The 22,597-nt window shown below is 45.0% G+C and overlaps 1 protein-coding gene across 1 annotated transcript in view; it reads left to right on the forward strand.

Moving 5' to 3' along the window:
- The first annotated feature begins 1,051 nt into the window (after positions 1–1,051).
- The window catches only part of slc49a3 (solute carrier family 49 member 3), a 40,807-nt gene continuing 19,261 nt past the window's right edge, over positions 1,052–22,597 (forward strand). The window contains exons 1-5 of the mRNA XM_067994894.1: positions 1,052–1,211; positions 18,319–18,477; positions 18,800–19,019; positions 20,677–20,753; positions 20,857–20,994. Of these exons, the coding sequence (XP_067850995.1) occupies positions 1,065–1,211; positions 18,319–18,477; positions 18,800–19,019; positions 20,677–20,753; positions 20,857–20,994 (741 nt within the window). The 5' untranslated portion in view covers positions 1,052–1,064. The remainder of the gene's footprint in view (positions 1,212–18,318; positions 18,478–18,799; positions 19,020–20,676; positions 20,754–20,856; positions 20,995–22,597) is intronic.

Consider the following 22,597-nt stretch of genomic DNA (forward strand, 5'->3'; position numbering starts at 1 on the left):
GGTCCGGGTGATCTGGGTCTGGATGATCCGGTCCGGGTATTCCGGGTGATCCGGTCCGGTTGGTGTGGGGCCGGGTATGCCAGGTCCGGATGATCCGGGTCCGGGTATTCCGGGTGATCCAGGCCGGGTGATCCGGTCCGGGTATTTTGGATGATCAGGTCCGGGTATTCCGGATGATCCGTTCCGGGTATTCCGGGTGATCTGGGTCCGGGTATTCCGGGTGATCTGGGCCCGGGTGATCCGGTCCGGGTAGCCCGGGTGATCTGGGTCCGGGTATTCTGGGTGATCTGGGTCTGGGTGATCTGGTCTGGGTATTCCGGGTGATCTGGGCCCGGGTGATCCGGTCCGGGTAGCCCGGGTGATCCGGTCCGGGTGATCTGGGTCTGGATGATCCGGTCCGGGTATTCCGGGTGATCCGGTCCGGTTGGTGTGGGGCCGGGTATGCCAGGTCCGGATGATCCGGGTCCGGGTATTCCGGGTGATCCAGGCCGGGTGATCCGGTCCGGGTATTCCGGGTGATCCGGTCCGGTTGGTGTGGGGCCGGGTATGCCAGGTCCGGGTGATCCGGTCCGGGTATTCCGGGTGATCCAGGCCGGGTGATCCGGTCCGGGTATTCCGGGTGATCCGGTCCGGTTGGTGTGGGGCCGGGTATGCCAGATCCGGGTCCGGGTATTCCGGGTGATCCAGGCCGGGTGATCCGGTCCGGGTATTCCGGGTGATCCGGTCCGGTTGGTGTGGGGCCGGGTATGCCAGGTCCGGGTGATCCGGGTCCGGGTATTCCGGGTGATCCAGGCCGGGTGATCCGGTCCGGGTATTCCGGGTGATCCGGTCCGGTTGGTGTGGGGCCGGGTATGCCAGGTCCGGGTGATCCGGTCCGGGTATTCCGGGTGATCCGGTCCGGGTATTCCGGGTCCGGGTCCACTCCCCTCGCTGGTCACGGGACTGCCGGAATCGCCCCTCCGCTCCGATTGGCTGCCGGGGGCTCGGCGTGTTGGCCAATGGGAGGAGCGGGAAGCGGGGCGCCAGTGCGCAGGCGCGGCGGTTGGAGGCGGCGGGGCGGCGGGATGGAGCCGGCTGAAGCGGGCGGCCGGGCGCTTCCTGAGGCGGGCATCCTGGCCCCGATCCTGGGCCCGACCCTCGCCTACCGGAGCTACAGGCGGCGCTGGCTCGTTCTGTTGGCCACCTGCACCCTCAGCTGCTCCAATGCCATGGTATGTGCGGGTAGGGCGCCCGGTGCCCGTCTCCGGTCTCCGGTCTCCGGTCAGCGGGCGGCGGGCGGGACCGAGATCGGGTGGGAGCCGTGAGGGGCCCGAGACCGGGTGAGGGGCCCGGGACCGGGTGGGAGCCGCGAGGGGCCGGGGGCACAAGGGCAGGGGGTTGGAGGGTACAGTTTAAAGGGGCAGGTTATACAGAGGAATGGGTTAAAGGGATATGGTTTAAAGTGGCATTGGTTGAGGGCGTGACTTATCCCTTCATGGTTTCTCTTGTTAAAGTTGGTAATTGTTTACTGCAGGAAATATCTTGTTGTAAAATGCCGATTGAATTGCTTTTATGGGACGTCACTTATGATGACTCGCAGCAATGTGACTGTACAAAACAGTGATGATTCTTTCTCCCTCCCCCTTACAAGTTGTGCTGACTGGCTGGGGGAATTTTACTGAAGCAGACATGCCCATTGTTGACACAAACGAAGCCATTGTGTCCGGTATCATTCTGTTGGTCCTGTCAGGAGGTTCTCTGTTCATGACAAAAATGAACCTGCCGTACATTTTCTGGAAGAGCTTTTGAGTTGCACAAAATCTTTTGATAGCAGTATGAACGATGGTGCTAACTTTTAAAATAAATGTGCTTTCGTAAGTTGTGCATTGGTATGGTGAACATTTCATTGTCATGTGCATGAGTCATTGCAGTGCAAACTTCAAAAAAAATTGCAAGAGTTAGTAATTGTCAAAGATAGTTGGATGTAAAATTCACTAAATTGCAGAGTGACGTTAACAAAGAGTGTATGGAGATTTGGCTTTGCTTTTAAGAAATTTCAGAACAGTTCTGAAACAAATTTGCCCCTCTTTCGATGACCACCTCAGTCTTCAAATGCAAATCAAAAGTTCCATACCAGGTGAGACTTGAGTTTAAGCACAAGGATTGGTGATTCAGCATAAGAATGTGGAATGGAGATCTGGTGTTTAGTCCTTATTAGTGGTCGCTCAGGATTTTTTTAAGGTGCAGTGTCAGTGCTGATTTGAAAACAGCCAGTTAAATTAAGAGTAGTTGAAGCAGACAGCATTGCATCTTTAAAGGGACGTGTAAATAAACATTTGAAGAGGAGGAAGATGCAGGGCTGTGAGACGAGGACAGGGCAATGGGATTAGTTTAGGATTGCCCGATGAAAGAGTAGACACAGAGGGGCCGAGTTTCCCCTCTACGCCAGTAATATCAGTGCAATCCGGGCGAAATCAGATGATCAGGGAATTTTAAACGTGAGTGAGTTACACCCAACACCATTCATGCGCGAGTTGCCATGATCTTTTAAGCAGGTTCAAGATCAGGTCAGCCAAATCAGGCCCTCCCCACAAAACTGGCCACATCCCCAGGTCGACATTGCGAATTTCTGCCGATTGTGCTGGTTCAAATTGCATTCATTTCCTTGAGCGCACAGGGACCAGTAGGCACGTTTTTAAAGTTTTTTTCATCATAAAAAAATATTTAATTTACAAAGAAACTAACTAGTGTGCACCAATGAAACTGTAAAATGGTTCAGTATAGTTTCTAAGTCATTTTCAGTGATTTAAAATAAGGTTACGCACAAGTGGGGAACTGGACACCCTTATAAAAAATGCTTATTTTTTGTGTGAAACCTGTTTTCAGCTGCATTAATAAAAGTGGACCAGGTTACCACTCCTAAATACATCAAGATGTGGAGATGCCAGTGATGGACTGGGGTTGACAATTGTAAACAATTTTACAACACCAAGTTATAGTCCAGCAATTTTATTTTAAATTCACAAGCTTTCGGAGGCTTCCTCCTTCGTCAGGTGAACGATGTGAAAATGAAATCCTCGAAATGAAATCGCATTTATAATTCACAGAACAATGCTTGGTGAGTACAGACAGTTTTTTCAACTGCCCGTTGCCAAGGCAATCAGTGTGCAGACAGACAGGTGTTACCTGCCAGGTCTCAGAATATACAAATCACCAAAAAAAACAACAAACAAAAAAAAAACAGAGATAGAGAGGTAGAAACATAGAAAAGGTGTCAGTTGCTGTCTTTTCAATGTTTCTACCTCTCTATCTCTTTTTTTTTGTTTGTTGTTTTTTTTGGTGATTTGTATATTCTGAGACCTGGCAGGTAACACCTGTCTGTCTGCACACTGATTGCCTTGGCAACGGGCAGTTGAAAAAACTGTCTGTACTCACCAAGCATTGTTCTGTGAATTATAAATGCGATTTCATTTCGAGGATTTCATTTTCACATCGTTCACCTGACGAAGGAGGAAGCCTCCGAAAGCTTGTGAATTTAAAATAAAATTGCTGGACTATAACTTGGTGTTGTAAAATTAAATACATCAAGGAATACTTTTTAATGGAAAGAGAAAAAAGAAACAGTTACATTCTATACACTGACCGATTGCGCTGGATCATGGAAGATTTTATATTTGTGATTATGCAAATGAATTTTATCAGAAACTTGAACTGTAACCAAACCAGTGCAATTTCAAGTGCATTTTAGGCACAATTTACTGATTGCGCCCAAAGCAGAAACTCTATCCCGATGGGCTGAGTGCCCTCCTTGTGTGTTATAAACTCCTATGCTGAGTACGTTTATATTAGAACAGTATGAATGCTCATACAGTAATTAGATTTTGAAATTCAATTGGTATTTGGTATTACACTACAGCATTTACAAAAATAAAAACCGAAAATGCTGGAAACTCTCAGCAGGTCAGGCAGCATCTGTGGAGAGTGAAACAGTTTAACGTTTCAGGTCGATGACCTTTCATCAGAACCCCTGTGTCACTATTTACATATGTTTCTAATTTATGAAAGTAAATATTACACCTACAAAGTACAGCAAAGCAAATTGTTACATAAAGCAATTATGTAGAAATTGGCAATATGATCTGTTACTGGGCTGCATGTAAAAGCCTTGGAGATGTATAAAATATGTTTGCAGCTATCTATTAAAAATCAATCATAGATGAGCATTTTGGAACTGTTTTGCCTACATCACGGGACTTATGTCAAGTTTTGTTTTATTCGTTCACGGGATGTGGGCGTCGCTGGCAAGGCCGGCATTTATTGCCCATCCCTAATTGCCCTTGAGAAGGTGGTGGTGAGCCGCCTTCTTGAACCGCTGCAGTCCGTGTGGTGACGGTTCTCCCACAGTGCTGTTAGGAAGGGAGTTCCAGGATTTTGACCCAGCGACAATGAAGGAACGGCGATATATTTCCAAGTGGGGATGGTGTGTGCCTTGGAGGGGAACGTGCAGGTGGTGTTGTTCCCATGCGCCTGCTGCCCTTGTCCTTCTAGGAGGTAGAGGTCGCGGGTTTGGGAGGTGCTGTCGAAGAAGCCTTGGCGAGTTGCTGCAGTGCATCCTGTGGATGGTGCACACTGCAGCCACAGTGCGCCGGTGGTGAAGGGAGTGAATGTTTAGGGTGGTGGATGGGGTGCCAATCAAGCGGGCTGCTTTATCTTGGATGGTGTCGAGCTTCTTGAGTGTTGTTGGAGCTGCACTCATCCAGGCAAGTGGAGAGTATTCCATCACACTCCTGACTTGTGCCTTGTAGATGGTGGAAAGGCTTTGGGGAGTCAGGAGGTGAGTCACTCGCCGCAGAATACCCAGCCTCTGACCTGCTCTCGTAGCAACAGTATTTATATGGCTGGTCCAGTTAAGTTTCTGGTCAATGGTGACCCCCAGGATGTTGATGGTGGGGGATTCGGCGATGGTAATGCCGTTGAATGTCAAGGGGAGGTGGTTAGACTCTCTCTTGTTGGAGATGGTCATTGCCTGGCACTTATCTGGCGCGAATGTTACTTGCCACTTATCAGCCCAAGCCTGGATGTTGTCCAGGTCTTGCTGCATGCGGGCTCGGACTGCTTCATTATCTGAGGGGTTGCGAATGGAACTGAACACTGTGCAGTCATCAGCGAACATCCCCATTTCTGACCTTATGATGGAGGGAAGGTCATTGATGAAGCAGCTGAAGATGGTTGGGCCTAGGACACTGCCCTGAGGAACTCCTGCAGCAATGCCCTGGGGCTGAGATGCTTGGCCTCCAACAACCACTACCATCTTCCTTTGTGCTAGGTATGACTCCAGCCACTGGAGAGTTTTCCCCCTGATTCCCATTGACTTCAATTTTACTAGGGCTCCTTGGTGCCACACTCTGTCAAATGCTGCCTTGATGTCAAGGGCAGTCACTCTCACTTCACCTCTGGTGTTTTGAGATGTTTTGCTAAGGTGCTTAATAAATAAATCGTTATCCCCATTAGTCCAATACATGGAACTTTTGGTTTCCGGTGGGGTGTTGCTGCAGGGAGCTAATTGATGGGTGGTTTCACTGATATTTACATGGACAATGGCATTAACCAGTAAATTTGATTGTAATCCTACAGATTATGTATTTGTTGACTTATTTCCTGTGGTAGAGATGGATTGAGTTGTGATATGTTCATCTTGCTGCTTGTCTGTTGGATTCAAGTAGACTTTGTCTCTACCTATTTGGTATGACTGGATTTCTGCTCTCGTGTATTTTAACCAAGTGATTGGTCGCTGATCCCCATACAGGAGACAAGCCATTCTATTTATAACTGAGCGAAGGTTATTGAGGCCATTAGATTTGCTTTTGCACCAGTTCTGACCTGCTATGTTGCACGGTTGCAGTTCTTATCCCGACAGACTAAACACTGACTGCTCTCTTTTTACTGTGGTCACCTTGTGTTGCATGTCCTTTTGTCTCAGGCATTTGCTGGTTCTAATTTTGGGGGGATTTTTGTATACTTTCAGCATCTTCTTTCAGTTTTGATTGGTTGTATCATTCAAAAACAAGCTTTCCTACATGGAAATGCCAAGGGCAAAACCTGAGAGTGTTTCCCCAATCTTTCAAACAAAGAATAGGAAGTGAAATGAAAAGCAAGTTTGAGATCATGAAACCATGTAAACAACACTCAGTAAATTTCTAAATGTGTGGCAAAGGAACAGCGAACTGCGCAAGTTCTGTCACTTGAGGAAATGCATTTATCTGTTTATCAGTAATTAAACAGAATCTAAAATTTAGAGCTTCTGTTGAAAATATAGTGGAAAATTCAAAGGGGAGTGAGGAAAGAGTGAAAGGGGAAGGGAAAGAAGGGTTATGTAATACTAGTCATACTGGGAGCTTGCTAAGAATGGCCCAGGGGGTGTGTGTGTTTTTTTATCTTTCACATTCTTTTTATTTCGAAGATATTCTGGAATTTATAAGTCTGTACTGACAAGTGTAAGAAAAAAGTGTACGGACACCTTCTGTCTGCTCCTGGCACAGTCTGACCACATCTTAAACGGATCCAGGTCTTTAATCTCCAGCCCAAGTTGCTGAGGAGCTGACAGTGGAACATAGGAACAGGAGTAGGCCATTCAGCCCCTTGAGCCTGTTCCATCATTCAGTGAGATCATGGCTGATCTGTATCCTAACTCCAGCCACCCGCCTTGGCTCCATATCCCTTAATATCCTTGCCTAACAAGACTCTATGGATCTCAGATTTCAAATTAGTAATTGAGCTAGCATCTACTGCTTTTTGTGGGAGAGTGTTCCTCACTTCTACCACCCTTTGTATGAAGAAATGTTACCCAACTTCTCTCCTGAATGGCCTGGCTCTGATTTTAAGGTTATGTCTCCTTCTCCTAGACTCCCTCGCCAGCACAAAAAGTTTCTCTTTCTCTACCCTATCAATTCCTTTCAAAATCCTAAAAACCTCAATCAAATCACCCCTTTACCTTCTATATTCCAGGGAATACAAGCCTAGTTTATGTAATCTCCCCTCATAATTTACCCCTTTGAGCCATGGTAACATTCTGGTGAAACTGCGCTGTACTCCGTCTAAGGCCAGTCTATCCATTCTAAGGTGTGGTGCCCAGAACTGTACACAGTGCTCAGATGGGCTCATTTTTGTGAATAGATCAATTTCCTGTTCATAGAAGAATCATAGAAAGGTTACAACATGGAAGGAAGCCATTCGGCCCATCGAGTCCGCGCCGGCTCTATGGATCATCAATCGAGGCCATATTGGTTGAGTTAAGAAATAAAAATGGGGCAGTCACACTACTAGGAGTGTAATATAGACCCCCGAAAAGCGAAAGGGAGATAGAAGAACAAATATGTAGGCAAATTTCTGAGTGCAAAAATAGGAGGGCAATAATAGTAGGGGACTTCAACTACCCGAACATCAACTGGGATTCAAACAGTGGGAGGGGCACAGAGGGCACAAAATTCTTGATCGGCGTCCAGGAGAACTTTTTTAGCCAGTACGTGACAAGCCCAACAAGAGGGGATGCAATTCTAGATTTAGTCCTGGGAAATGAAGATGGGCAAGTGGGTGACCATATTGGGGATAGTGACCACAATTCAGTTAGTTTTAGCATTATTATGGAAAAGGACATAGTTAAATCAGGAGTTAACGTTTTAAATTGGGGAAGGCAAATTTTACAGAATTAAGAGCTGATTTGGCAGCAGTGGACTGGACACAACTACTTGAAGAGAAATCAGTGGCAAGCCAGTGGGAGGCACTAAAAAGTGAAATTCTACGGGTACAATGCAGACACGTCCCCACAAAGAAAAAGGGTGGCACTACCAAATTTAGAGCCCCCTGGTTGTCTAGAAGTATACGGGGCAAGATAAAGCAGAAGAAGAAAGCTTATGACTCACAGAAAACTAAACACTGCAGAAAGCCTAGAGGAGTATAGAAAGTATAGGGATGATGTAAAAAAGGAAATAAGGAGAGCAAAGAGAGGGCATGAAAAAATATTAGCTGGTAAGATTAAAGAAAACCCAAAGATGCTTTATTAGTACATTAAGAACAAGAGGATAGCTAAGGAAAAAGTGGGACCTATCAGGGATGATAAGGGTAACTTGTGTGTAGAAGCAGAGGATGTGGGTAGGGTTTTAAATGAATATTTTGTCTCCGTATTCACAAAGGAAAGGAATGATCCAGACGTCGTAGTTAAAGAGGAGAGGTGTGAAATATTGGATAAGGTAAACATAACGAGAGAGGAAGTACTAGAGGGACTGGAATCCTTGAAAGTTGATAAGTCACCAGGGCCGGATGGATTGTATCCTAGGCTATTGAAGGAAGCCAGGGAGGAAATAGCGGATGCTCTGAGGATCATTTTCCAATCCTCACTAGATACAGGGGAGGTACCGGAGGACTGGAAGACTGCAAACGTAGTACCATTGTTTAAAAAGGGTACGAGGGAAAGGCTGAACAATTATAGGCCGGTCAGTCTTACCTTGGTGGTGAACAAACTGTTAGAATCAATACTGAGAGCTAGGATAAACTGTCACTTGGAAAGGCATGGTTTAATCAGGGATAGTCGGCATGGATTTGTTCAGGGAAAGTCATGCCTTACAAATCTGATTGAATTCTTTGAGGAAGTGACAAGGAGGATTGATGAGGGTAGTGCAGTGGATGTTGTTTACATGGATTTTAGTAAGGCATTTGACAAGGTCCCACACAGCAGACTGGTCAGAAAGGTAAAAGCCCGTGGGATACAGGGAAATGTGGCGAATTGGATCCAAAATTGGCTCAGTAACAGGAAACAAAGGGTAAAAGTCGATGGATGTCTTTGTGAATGGAAATCCGTTTCCAGTGGTGTGCCACAGAGCTCAGTGTTGGGTCCCTTGCTGTTTGTGGTATATATTAATGATTTGGACTTGAATGTAGGGGGCATGATTGGCAAATTTGCAGACGACACAAAAATTGTCCGTGTAGTTGATAGTGAAGAGGATAGCTGTAGACTCCAAGAAGATATCAATGGGCTGGTGGAGTGGGCGGAAAAGTGGCAAATGGAGTTCAACCCGGAGAAGTGTGAGGTAATGCACTTAGGGAGGACAAACAGTAAAAGGGAATATGCAGTAAACGGGAATATATTGAGAGGGATAGAGGAAGTGAGAGACCTAGGAGTGCATGTGCACAGGTCCCTGAAGGTGGCAGTACAGGTAGATAAGGTTGTGAAGAAGGCATACGGCATACTCTCTGTTATTAGCTGAGGTATAGAATAGAAAAGCAGGGATGTAATGATGGAACTGTATAAAACGCTGGTAAGGCCACAGTTGGAGTATTGTGCGCAGTTCTGGTCGTCACATTACAGGAAGGACGTAATTGCTCTGGAGAGAGTGCAGAGAAGATTTACAAGAATGTTGCCAGAGCTTGAAAATTGCAGCTACAAGGAGAGATTGGATAGGCTGGGGTTGTTTTCCTTGGAGCAACTCTTGTAAGAAGTACCTGGACCTGCACCTAAAGTGCTGTAAGCTGCAGGGCCACGGACCGGGTGCTGGAAGGTGGGATTAGAATGGGCACCTGGTTGTTCTTTGAGCCGGCGCAGACATGATTTGCCGAATGGCCCCCTTCTGTGCTGTATCTTTTCTATGGTTCTAAGAGCAATCCAACTAGTCCTACACTCCGCCCTATCCCCGTAGCTCTGCAAATTTTTCCTTTCAAGTGCTTATCCAGTTTCTTTTTAAAGGCCATAATTGAATCTGCTTCCACCATCCCCTCGGGCAGTGCATTCCCGATCCTAACCACTCGCTGTGTTTAAAAAAAAAAGTTTTTCTTCGTCACCTTTGGTTCTTTTGCCAATCACCCCGGGGGCTCCGATTATACCCCCCCCCCCCGACCCCGGGGGCTCCGATTATACCCCCCCCCCCCGACCCCGGGGGCTCCGATTATACCCCCCCCCCTCCCCCCCCGACCCCGGGGGCTCCGATTATACCCCCCCCCCGACCCCGGGGGCTCCGATTATACCCCCCCCCCGACCCCGGGGGCTCCGATTATACCCCCCCCCCGACCCCGGGGGCTCCGATTATACCCCCCCCAACCCCAGGGGCTCCGATTATACCCCCCCCAACCCCGGGGGCTCTGATTATACCCCCCCCCCCCGACCCCGGGGGCTCCGATTATACCCCCCCCCCCCCCCGACCCCGGGGGCTCCGATTATACCCCCCCCCTCCCCCCCCGACCCCGGGGGCTCCGATTATACCCCCCCCCGACCCCGGGGGCTCCGATTATACCCCCCCCCGACCCCGGGGGCTCCGATTATACCCCCCCAACCCCAGGGGCTCCGATTATACCCCCCCCAACCCCGGGGGCTCCGATTATACCCCCCCACCCCAAACCCCGGGGGCTCCGATTATTACCCCCCCCCCCCCCCCGACCCCGGGGGCTCCGATTATACCCCCCCCCCCCGACCCCGGGGGCTCCGATTATACCCCCCCCCTCCCCCCCCGACCCCGGGGGCTCCGATTATACCCCCCCCCGACCCCGGGGGCTCCGATTATACCCCCCCCCGACCCCGGGGGCTCCGATTATACCCCCCCCCGACCCCGGGGGCTCCGATTATACCCCCCCAACCCCAGGGGCTCCGATTATACCCCCCCCAACCCCGGGGGCTCCGATTATACCCCCCCACCCCAAACCCCGGGGGCTCCGATTATACCCCCCACCCCAAACCCCGGGGGCTCCGATTATACCCCCCACCCCAAACCCCGGGGGCTCCGATTATACCCCCCCACCCCAAACCCCGGGGGCTCCGATTATACCCCCCCACCCCAAACCCCGGGGGCTCCGTTTATACCCCCCCCCCCCCCCAAACCCCGGGGGCTCCGATTATACCCGCACCGCCCCCGGGGGGTCTGATTGCACCCACGCCCCTGCCCCGGGGGTCCGTGTCCGGGCCACATGGCAGGTGGGATTGGGCTTCTAAGGAGCTCCCCCTAGTCAGGCGGCCAGCTGCGGTAAGTTGAAGTTCATCTGAGCCCTGTATCCCCTCACTGATACGTGCTCCACTTGGCCCACCTCATTCCCGAGAACCAAGTCCAGCAATGCCTCCTTCCTCATTGCACTGGAAGAAGGTTATCCTGATCACATTTCAAAAATTTCTGCCCCTCTGTGCCCCTTATTATTATTGTTATCCCAGTCTATATTAGGATAGTTGAAGTCCCCAGTTATCACTACTGTATGGTTTTTGCACCTCTATGTAATTTACCTGCAAATTTGCTCTTCTATATCCTTCCCACTAGTTGGTGGCCTATAGAGTACGCCCAGTAGTGTAATGGCACCTCTGTTGTTTCTTAACTCTAACCAAATAGATTCTGTCCTTGACCCGTCAGAACATCCTCTCCAGTACGGAAATATTGTCCTTAAACAATACTGCCACCTCCCCGCCTTTCTTTCCTTCCCTATCTTTCCTCAACACCTTGTATCCAGGAATATTTAGTACTCAATCCTGCCCTTTTTTGAGCCAGGTCTCCGTTATCACCATGACATCGTATTCCCATGTGACTATTTGCACCCGCAGCTCACCAACCTTGTTTACCATGCTTCATGTGTTTACACCCATGCACTGCACTGTTTGGATCATTACCGTGGTGTGTTTGTTGTCATTTAGCGCATTTTCACATCAATATCTCAGCAGCTAAGAGGGGAGTGAAGGGGCAACTTTCTCAAGGAGAATATAGAGTCTGGGTACAGTGGCATTAGGCAACGGCACTGTAAATGTACACGGAGCGGGAAATGGAGAGACAGTGGGTGACGATTCCCTCCGTGCTTTTTAAAAATTGGAATTGAATAGATTTTTTTTTAAATTCTTAAATGCGCTTCCATGTTATACCAGCCATCGTGTAAAGCGGGTGAATCGCGTTTGCGTGAACGCGCCCGCGATAAACAGTGGGACCTGCATATAGCGCTTTTAACATAGGTAAATGTCCCAAGGCATGTCACAGAAGCAGAATCAGACAAAAATTGACACTGAGCAAAAGGAGGTGGTATTAGGAGGGGTGACGAAAAGCTTGGTCAAAGAAGTCGGTGTTAACGGGGAGAGAGAGGCGAAGAGGCTCAGGGAGGGAAAAACCTTGTCCAAAATCTTTTCCACGCCCAGGAACAGTGCTAGTGTGCACCCTTCTTGTTGAAGCTCGGAGGATGTGCCCTGACAGTCACCGATGGTGCTTCCACTCCTAAACTGTGCTGGGTTTGAGTTGAAGAAGTTAATGCCTGCAGTGATTTTGGAGATGGTACTTGTTAACTTTCCTAGACAGCTCAGCATGCTGATAGGCTGATAATTGCCAGGGCCTCTAGAGTTTTTACTTTGTTCATGGAGAGGACACAGCACAGAACCCTGGGGCATACAATAGTGACGGGACATCATTGGAATTCAATTCCATTTAAGCCACCTTTTGCTACGGTCATCTCTCAATGTCATCCTTACTAGAACAGATTTTTTTTTTCCTATTTGGGTAATTCAGAGCCTTGACATTCAAGGAGGAAATTTTAACTTCAGCCAGGATAAGGATTGTGCTGTGGGTATAGGGGCTTGCTTATGCCCATTGTAGGGCACATGGCACTGCTGACCTCAGGTGCTGGAGCTGCCACTATCCTCCCCGCACTGTTATGCTTCCATGCCCTGTAAAGTGTAGGCTCGTTGCTGTCTCTCCTTCTGTGAAATGCAATTTATACCTTTTTCCTTTTACTGTTCTTAAGACAAGTTCCATTTCCACTCGTTTAAGATTCCAGCCTGTTCCCTATCTAATGTGGGAGGTACGACTTCTGCTTATCACCCTGTGGCCCATTGCACACTGGTCAGTGCCGTTACGCCGCGGGTACTGGTCAGTGCCGGTTCATGGACGTTATTGTAATTCCAGGCTGGGAAAGATGCTGTTGAGCCTGCCATGGAGCGGCTTGAGCTGTGCTGTGCTTGCTTATGTTTAATTGGTGGATGGTTATAAAAAAGTTGAAACGTCATTTTATATTCTTTATAAAGTGGGCATAAGTGTGAACTTGTGATCAAACCTATTTCTGTAAAAATGGTTCCAGTACATCCAGACAAGTTTAACCTTATGTGAGAGTGCTGATCCAAAAGGGCAAATGCTGGCTCTTGTGTTCTGATATATTTATACCTTCTCTGACTATATGCTGGGTTAACAGGTAATTAAATCTATGTTGTACGCACATTATCATAGAATCATAGAAGTTTACAACATGGAAACAGGCCCTTCGGCCCAACATGTCCATGTCGCCCAGTTTATACCACTAAGCTAGTCCCAATTGCCTGCACTTGGCCCATATCCCTCTATACCCATCTTACCCATGTAACTGTCCAAATGCTTTTTAAAAGACAAAATTGTACCCGCCTCTACTACTGCCTCTGGCAGCTCGTTCCAGACACTCACCACCCTTTGAGTGAAAAAATTGTCCCTCTGGACCCTTTTGTATCTCTCCCCTCTCACCTTAAATCTATGTCCCCTCGTTATAGACTCCCCAACCTTTGGGAAAAGATTTTGACTATCTACCTTATCTCTGCCCCTCATTATTTTATAGACTTCTATAAGATCACCCCTTAACCTCCTACTCTCCAGGGAAAAAAGTCTCAGTCTATCCAACCTCTCCCTATAAGTCAAACCATCAAGTCCCGCTAGCATCCTAGTAAATCTTTTCTGCACTCTTTCTGGTTTAATAATATCCTTTCTATAATAGGGTGACCAGAACTGTACACAGTATTCCAAGTGTGGCCTTACTAATGTCTTGTACAACTCCAACAAGACATCCCAACTCCTGTATTCAGTGTTCTGACCAATGAAACCAAGCATGCTGAATGCCGTCTTCACCACCCTATCCACCTGTGACTCCACTTTCAAGGAGCTATGAATCTGTACTCCTAGATCTTTGTTCTATAACTCTCCCCAACGCCCTACCATTAACGGAGTAGGTCCTGGCCCGATTCGATCTACCAAAATGCATCACCTCACATTTATCCAAATTAAACTCCATCTGCCATTCATCGGCCCACTGGCCCAATTTATCAAGATCCCGTTGCGATCCTAGATAACCTTCTTCACTGTCCACAATGCCACCAATCTTGGTGTCATTTGCAAACTTATTAACCATGCCTCCTAAATTCTCATCCAAATCATTAATATAAATAACAAATAACAGCGGACCCAGTACCGATCCCTGAGGCACACCACTGGTCACAGGCCTCCAATTTGAAAAACAGCCCTCTACAACCACCCTCTGTCTTCTGTCGTCAATCCAATTTTGTATCCAATTGGCTACCTCACCTTGGATCCCGTGAGATTTAACATTCTGGCCTGAGTCCTCACTTTGGGTAAAGGTACTCGTGAAGTTAGAAGGGGCAGAAACTTACTCTTTTAATTGATGGATTTTCATTAACTCTGGCGAAGCAGATTAGTGTTTGACAGTTTAGCCTGTCACTAATTCAACAAAATATTTGAATTTTCACTAAATATGGTACAATGCTGCAATTGGTTAATGTCGTAGACAGATTTTATATTGAGCTAGATTGTCACCATATTGTCTGCTGTGATTCAACCTTTCAGGATGCTGATACCAACTGGAAGGAGTAGCCAGGAAGAATACAGATAACTACAAGAGGACAGGTTAGGTGACAGATGCAGCTTATTATAGAAAATGTGAGGTGACACATTTTGGGAGCAAGACTAGAGAATGGAAATATTCCTTAAATGGGAACAAGATGTTCAGATATATAAAACCTTAAAAGTGACTGACATGCTAACGGAGGGAATTAATAGCCCTGATTTGAGTGTAACACAGATGTACCAGAAATGAGGGATTTGAGTTATGAGGAAAGCCTAGAGCACCTAGGGCTGTATTCTGAATTGAGAAGACTGGGGGGGAGGGTTGGATAAAGGTGTTCACAATTTTTTGAAAGGAACAGACAAGGTGAAGGTAGATTCAATTCTTGAGGCCATGGTCTCGGGACCGCAAATTAGAAGAAACTTTTCAGGCAGAATTATCAGAATGTGGAGTGATTGACGCTAAATTGATTATAGCATTCAAAAGATGCTGGAAAATTAGAGGGCATATATGAAGCGGTATGAGGAGAAAGCAGGAAAATGGGACAATGCAAAATCAGGCCCAGAGGAAGTCTAAATTAAATGTCAGCTGCAGAGGTTAAATGGTCGTCTACTGTGCTAAAAATTTCTGTTTCTATTCTATGACATAAGGAGCCTTTGTTGAACTTGTATCAGTTAAAGTGTGCACTTCCATTGATGCATACTGAAGCACTGAGAGATTACTCATGTAATCTCTCTTCAAGTACAGTTTACAAGGGTTACAATGCAATTGTGATATTCTCTCCACCTAAAAACTGACTCATTGAAGAAGCAACAATTACTATTTTAATATGATATTCCACCATAGTGCTGGTTTATTGCTTTTCCCAGAACACATTAAAATTTGCTGTCATTTTGTAGACTACAGTCATTTTTCATTAGTTTTGATGAAATTTATCTTTTTGTGCCAGTAATGGGGAGTAGGATAGTTCAATTTTGGGTACCTAGTACCCATATAGAGTATACCCAGATACTGAGCAAACTACCTCCACTCGGTCGGCAACATGTGCACTCCACGGTCTCACAGCAGTAGCTATTATTTCACCAGGCTTCCTTGTGGTTTTTCTGAAATTCCAAATTTAGTACTGACCTGGGCCAAACTCGGGGCAGCTTTGTGTTGGGAACTATACCCACAGCCTGAATGGCTCCGTTGAAAGCCGTGGGACCCATAACTTTTGCTGGCCTCAGAACTGATTTGAATCTGTCGGTGTTTGGAAAATCAGTTTGCTCTGATTCCAGAGCTGAGATTTCTTTCTAGGCTCTGTTGTCCCTATTGTTGGAGCTCATCAGTGCAGAAGGATGTCATTCAGCTCATTGCACCTGTGCTGGTGCCAGCTCTTAAACCAGAACCATCTACTCTAATGTCATTTCCCAGCCCTTTCCCCATATTCTTTTATATTTTAAATATTATAGATAGTGCCTCAATAGTCAAGTGTGAAGATTTTCCATTTTCTGATAGCCCTCTGGGTGAAAAAATTTCTTCTAACTTTCCCTTTTGTTCTTGAGCAATAATCCTGAGTCTATGCCCACGTTCCCGATTCACCAAGCTGTAGTGGAAACTATCTTTCACTGTTTACCTTTACTATTCATAACCCTGAAAATGAAATAGATTCTCCTAATAATTATTATTTTATATTGATTTAAATTAAATAAAGCAATGTTAAATCTTTAAGATGAGGGGAAACTGCAACAAATGCACTGAATTGTTTGTAATCTCATACAATCCTAAAATACACCAATAAGATCTGCCGAAAGATCCTACACTTTGGATAAAATAATCCTATTTGTTTGCAACTTACTCCAACAACTAACCGCCAGCTTCAGAGATGATATGGAATTCGGGACAAAATCGCTGCCACCCCAAAAAATAAATTACTGCCATAAAGTTTTGAGAGTTAATTTTTCTGTCTTAACCAATAAAACATAAAAATTTGGAGTCATGGGTAATTTTAGTAACAGACTTTTTTAAAAAAACCTCACAGAAATAAACTGAAAGACAGAAACCCAAACTGTCAGTTGGTATTACAGGGGAGAATATTCTGTTTCTTTCAGTGACGAGATTATTCCATCAGCTCCTGATAGCTTTCTGTGCAGGTTAATAAATCGCTTGCCCGCCCCCCCCCATACCAATGCCACCAGAACAGTTACTATAAAATGTTCCGGTTTTACTTCAATTTAATTTTTTTGTAAAAAAAAAAGTTAGACAATTGAAAGTCCAGAGACAATAATGGGTTTAAAATGGCAAAAAAAATTGCCGAGCGGTAAGCCCTCAATATAGATAGCTCTGTTAAAAATCGGCATAGGCGCGAATGGCCTCCATCTGTGCTATATGATTCAATGATTCAACATCCTTGCTCCTGTACTCAAATCCTCTTGCAATGAAGGCCAACATACCATTTGCCTTCCTAACTGCTTGCTGCACCTGTATGTTTGCTTTCAGTGACTGGTGTACAAGGACACCCAGGTCCCTTTGTACATCAACATTTCCCAATCTATCACCATTTAAATAATACTCAACCTTTCTGTTTTTCCTTCCGAAGTGGATAACTTCACAATAATCCATATTATACTGCATCTGCCATGTATTTGCCCACTCGCTCAACTTGTTTTAATCGCCTTTAAGCCTCTTTGCATCCTCCCCACAACTCTCAATCCCACCTAGTTTTGTGTCGTCAGCAAACTTGGAAATATTACATTTGGTTCCCTCATCCAAATCATTGATATATATTGTGAATTGCAGGGGCTCAAGCACTGATCCCTGCGGTACCCCACTTGTCACTGCCTGCCGTCCTGAGAAAGACCCATTTATTCCTACTCTGTTTCCTGTCTGTTAACCAATTTTCAATCCATGCCAGTATATTACCCCCAATCCCATGCGCTTTAATTTTGCACACTAACCTCTTATGTGGGACTTTATCAAAGGCCTTCTGAAAATCCAAATAAACCACATCCACTGTTTCTCCCTTATCTATTCTACCAGTTACATCCTCAAAAAAACTCCAGTAGGTTTGTCAAACATGATTTCCCTTTCATAAATCCGTGTTGACTTTGTCTAATCCTGTTGATATTTTCTAAATGTCCTGTTATCACATCCTTTATAATAGACTCTAGCATTTTCCCTACTACTGATGTTAGGCTAACCAGTCTGTAGTTCCCTGTTTTCTCTTTCCCTTTTTTAAATAGTGGGGTTACATTTGCCACCCTCCAATCTGCAGGAACTGTTCCATAATCTATGAAGGAGGGAGGAGGCTCGTGTGGCGCATGAACACCAGCATGGACCTGTTGGGCCGAATGGCCTGTTACTGTACTGTACATTCTATATAATTCTATGTAACCTTTGTATAACAGTGTAGCATTTTTCCATTTCAGTAGTTTTCCAGCTTCAAGGCCCATCATATCACAAAAATTGCTTTTGAGTTTTACATTGCTTATAACGGTCTGTAACTTTTGTAACCCTCAGGCAATAATCTATAACTGTAGGCAATACAGTCAGTATGTGAACCAGTATAATACCTGACCACCTGTCTGCTAATGTTGATTCAAGGGCAATATCTAATCTGCCTCTTTGGCAAATTGTATTTTAATGCTTTATAATTCTCTGAAAATGTGTTTTAATACTATAGTTTTCACTCATTAATTTTGTGAAATGTCTTTTGCACTTTTCATTAGTAAAAGTGTGTGTAACTATTTCTATTGATTTCAGTGCTGGTTGACCTTTGCACCAGTTGCTGATCAGACAGCCCGGTATTTCCACATTTCCATGGATCGAGTCAATTGGCTATCGATGATCTACCTTGTCGTTGGTGTTCCCTTTGGTTTTGGGACAACATGGATACTGGACACGCTTGGACTTAAAACTTCAGTAAGTTTTGTTTGAAATAATCTCCATGTCTTTATTAGTGCAGCATTTGAATGTGCTTATTAAAATAAATGAATTATATTGGCCTTTATTGGAATTTGTTACATAGGTCCTGAATACCATTCATGACTGACTTATTGCAATTTCTTCTATTAATTATAAGCTAGTTTATTTTGAAAGACCCAAGATGGCTCTGGATTATTAGAGGTTGTAAAATCAACCAATGGAATATAATTTGAACAGGTGTGGATTTTAAGGATATCTACTACTTTGTTCAAAATTGTATTAACAATTCAATAATCCCTTCTGATCTTCCCCACTGTAGTTGATTCTGAGCTCGTGGCTGAACTTGGCTGGCTGTGCAGTGCAATACTTGAGTGTTGCTTTCTTCATACCTCATGACAACTGGAAATATCCTCTCCTGATGGTGGGTCAGACTCTCGGTGCATTGGCACAGCCCTTGGTTCTCTTTTCTCCAACAAAATTGGCTGCTCTTTGGTTTCCGGAACAACAGAGAGCCACAGCAAACATGATTTCATCAATGGGTGAGTTGCTGGATTAGAATGAGTGCCAATTCATCTTTCAAAAAACATCAGTGGTTCTTCATTTGGTTTCCACTATGGACTATGTAAAAGATATAGATGTCATCCACCAGGGGAAAACACTAGGATACCTGTCCTATTTCCTACCGGAATGAAAAAAGCATTTGGGACCCTGGGCTTTATAAATAGAGACATAGAATACAAAAGCAAGGAAGTGGTTAGGCCTCAGCTGCGGTATTGAGTTCAATTCTGGGCACCACACTTTAGGAAGGATGTCAAGGCCTTGGAGAGAGTGCAGAAAGTCTCTGCTGGCTGCAAGGGTTCTAAATGAAGTAAGTCTGGGACAGTCTCAATCCAGTTCCGATTAGGCATGGGCCTATAGCAAAAAAACTGCTTCTAATTCAACAATAATTGGCAATCTTCAAGCGATGTATATGGATGGTTGATGTGGGAAATGGAAAAAATATCTCACTGGTACAGTAGGTGATGTTCTTGGGCATCGTACTACAGTACATTTTTTGGGCAGAGTATAGGGAGTTTTATTCTGCAGCTGAATGTGTTATACCTAACGTGGGAGGTACTTGATGCTGCCAAGGGCGCCTAAAATGGGAAGAGTTCCATTTTCCAGCACTCTCATCCCTCATTATGATGGGAATTAATAAATAAACATCTGCTTTCACTGCAAGAAGGCCTCTTGTGTAATAAACAACTGAAATGTCTGGCTTAATACAACAGCCAAACTAACATCTGAAGTTTTTATGCAAGTGCTACAAGGAAGACATCTACCATTAAGCTACTATATGTTCTAGCCAACTGTCTTGGATAAGACTAGTGGGGATTTTATAGAACTGATGCCTCGCTCAAATATTTTACGCTGCTTAAAAGTATCCTAAACTGAAACTAAGACCCGCACCTTCTACTGCGTCAGTCTGTAATTTCCTATATCCGCTGTTCTTACTAGCTCTCAGATTGCAAATTTGTTCCAAGTTATGGGCAGTTTTGTACTGGGAGCCTGCATTCAATTGGAGTTGGGTTGAGACTAATCAAGCTTATTTCACATAGGACCCTTACAACCAAAAGAGAGAGAAAGAGGACACCTTCACCCCATCAGTGTGATCTGGATTCAAATCTAGGTCTCGGAGATGAAAAGACAATGTACAAAGCCACCATGCCATTCAATTTCTTTATTTTCTTCCCTGTTTTTAGCCCCAAAATAGAGTTATGAATTCTACTCCTCACTTCACCTTATGGTACTTTGGTCAAAAGAAACCAAATAGGCCCCACAGGTGCTTAATGCAAAGTGTGAGAATGAGAACTTATGGTTGTTCCAGCTGAAAGTGTATTAAGTGATGTGTCTCTGTGCTTGAACATTGGGTGAATATATAAGTTTATTTGAGCAATGAGAAGCCCTATATTTAAGAGAATAATCTTTTTTTAAACAGCATTCCATTCTCTGCTATTTTAACACTGGCATTAATAGGTTTATTTAACTGGATTAATGCCTCAATTAAAAAGCAGATAGTAAAATTCCAAGCAAATACGATAAGCATTTGTCCGCTGATATTGCCATATAATAAATTGAAGTGATGTGGCAACTGTAGTATTACCAGTGATTGACAACATAATAATTGGTCTTTGTTTCATCTCCCCGGCAATCTAGCCAATCCATTGGGTATTCTCTTCGCCAATATACTTTCTCCTATGCTGGTGAAGGAACCATCTTCAGTGCCAATGTTGGTAAGGACATACCAAAAACTTGAGTTATGTTGCACATGCAGATTATTTGGAGTGCACCTGTTGTATACCAGAGGGAATATATTCTGCTTTGTTGTATTTTCAGCTGGGAGTGTACGCAGTCCCTGCAGTGGTCGCTTGTCTTCTTACAACAGTGGGAATTCGTGACAAGGTGCCACCAACACCTCCATCTGCTGGTGCAGCCAACTCTACCTCGGAGCCTTTTATCACAGGAATGAAGATGGTAAGAAATCGTTAGCTCTAGTTTTGTATGAATGTTTCTGACTGCTCATGCTATAAATTCACAATACTTGCTGTACATTAATCTTTTAAGTTAAGAAAAATAGAAAAAATTCACTGCATTGTAAACTGATGTGAAAACAAACTTGTTCTGAAAATTCCTTTAGAAGTGCATGCAGTTCTCCTACATATCAGGTCCTCTTTCTTGCATACTGTGCTGTTTCTATTCACTTTCTCCCCATCACCTGCCAGTCACAATTTGTGCTTCACCCATGTATGAGAATCCTCTGCACAATATTTTGTCTTTGTCCTTTTTCTTCACTTCATTGTGTTCATCCTCCACAGACCTCAGGATAACCCCATCATCCAACTGGGCGAAGCACAAAATTTTCCACCAATTGCTTGCTTCAGGTGTTTCTAACTAAAGTTGCCTAAGAATCAAATGATTTTCTATGCCTAATCAGCTCATTACGAAGATTGACAGCTTCAGATGCTCAAACGTACCTCTACAACATCACCTTGGAAGTATTCCAAGCCCTTATTCCTCATTAAGAATTTAAAGTAGCACCCTGTGGATCCTCCCCTATATCCAAATTCAAACATTTCTGGTAACATTAGTTTTCAATATTTGATGGACAATCTGAATGACTTAATTCTTGAAAATTGTAATTCTCGAAAACTGTATCCCACTGAAAGCTAAGAGTATGACAATATAAGTTCATGAGAGTTGACAAGCACTAAGGTGACAGTGCAGTGCCTGACACTACTTCGGGTCCAGACCCATGGGTTCCAGCAGCTCTCAGCTACCTCACCCAAATAGCCATTTTCCAAGCATGAACCTAGACAATCAGTGTTGGCAGACTGTTCGCCTGTGGGAGTCATCACAGCTGAGTCTAATCCTGTCCTTACCCAACATTGCTCTGCGCAGACCTTTCCAGCTAAGTTTCTGGGCAGGTTTCCTTCACTCTAGGTTAGGGCACTGAAGTGAATCACAGTGCCCAATGGCTGCTTTGACCGTGATTTTGAATTAATAAGCCATTTATACCGGCAACTCATTCTTACTCTTTCTGCTAATGGGTTCTTTTGTAAAGACAATTGTTGGGCTCATTTTCATTCGTACCTGCTAGGAGTACTGAAAAGCAGGCATTGATGTATTATGAAACCAAAGATAATCTTGTATTCCCTACATTGGAAGCCAGTGAGTGTAAACTGCTCAAAAATCAGGTGAACTTGTTTACCTTCCCTGCATGAGACAATGATCCTTCCGAGACAGTTGATATGAGTGGATGTCATCAAAGCTGAGCTGATTCCATAACTTCTCTATCTCAAAGACTGCCTACCCCTACCTCCACAACATCACCCACCTGCTGCTGAAACCCTCATCCGTGCATTTGTCAGACTCGATCGACTATTACAATGCTCTCCTGGACAGCCTCCCATCCACCACACTCTGTAAACTTCACCTCAGCCAAAACTCTGCTGTTTGTATCCTATCCCACACCAAGTCCCAGTCATCCATCACCCCTGCACTTGCTGACTTACATTGGCTCCCAGTTCCCCAACGCCTCATATTTAAAATTGTCATCCTTATGTTTAAATCCCTTCAG

The sequence above is a fragment of the Heptranchias perlo genome, chromosome 1 (assembly GCF_035084215.1).
Source record: "Heptranchias perlo isolate sHepPer1 chromosome 1, sHepPer1.hap1, whole genome shotgun sequence".
NCBI classification, from domain to species: Eukaryota; Metazoa; Chordata; class Chondrichthyes; order Hexanchiformes; family Hexanchidae; genus Heptranchias; species Heptranchias perlo.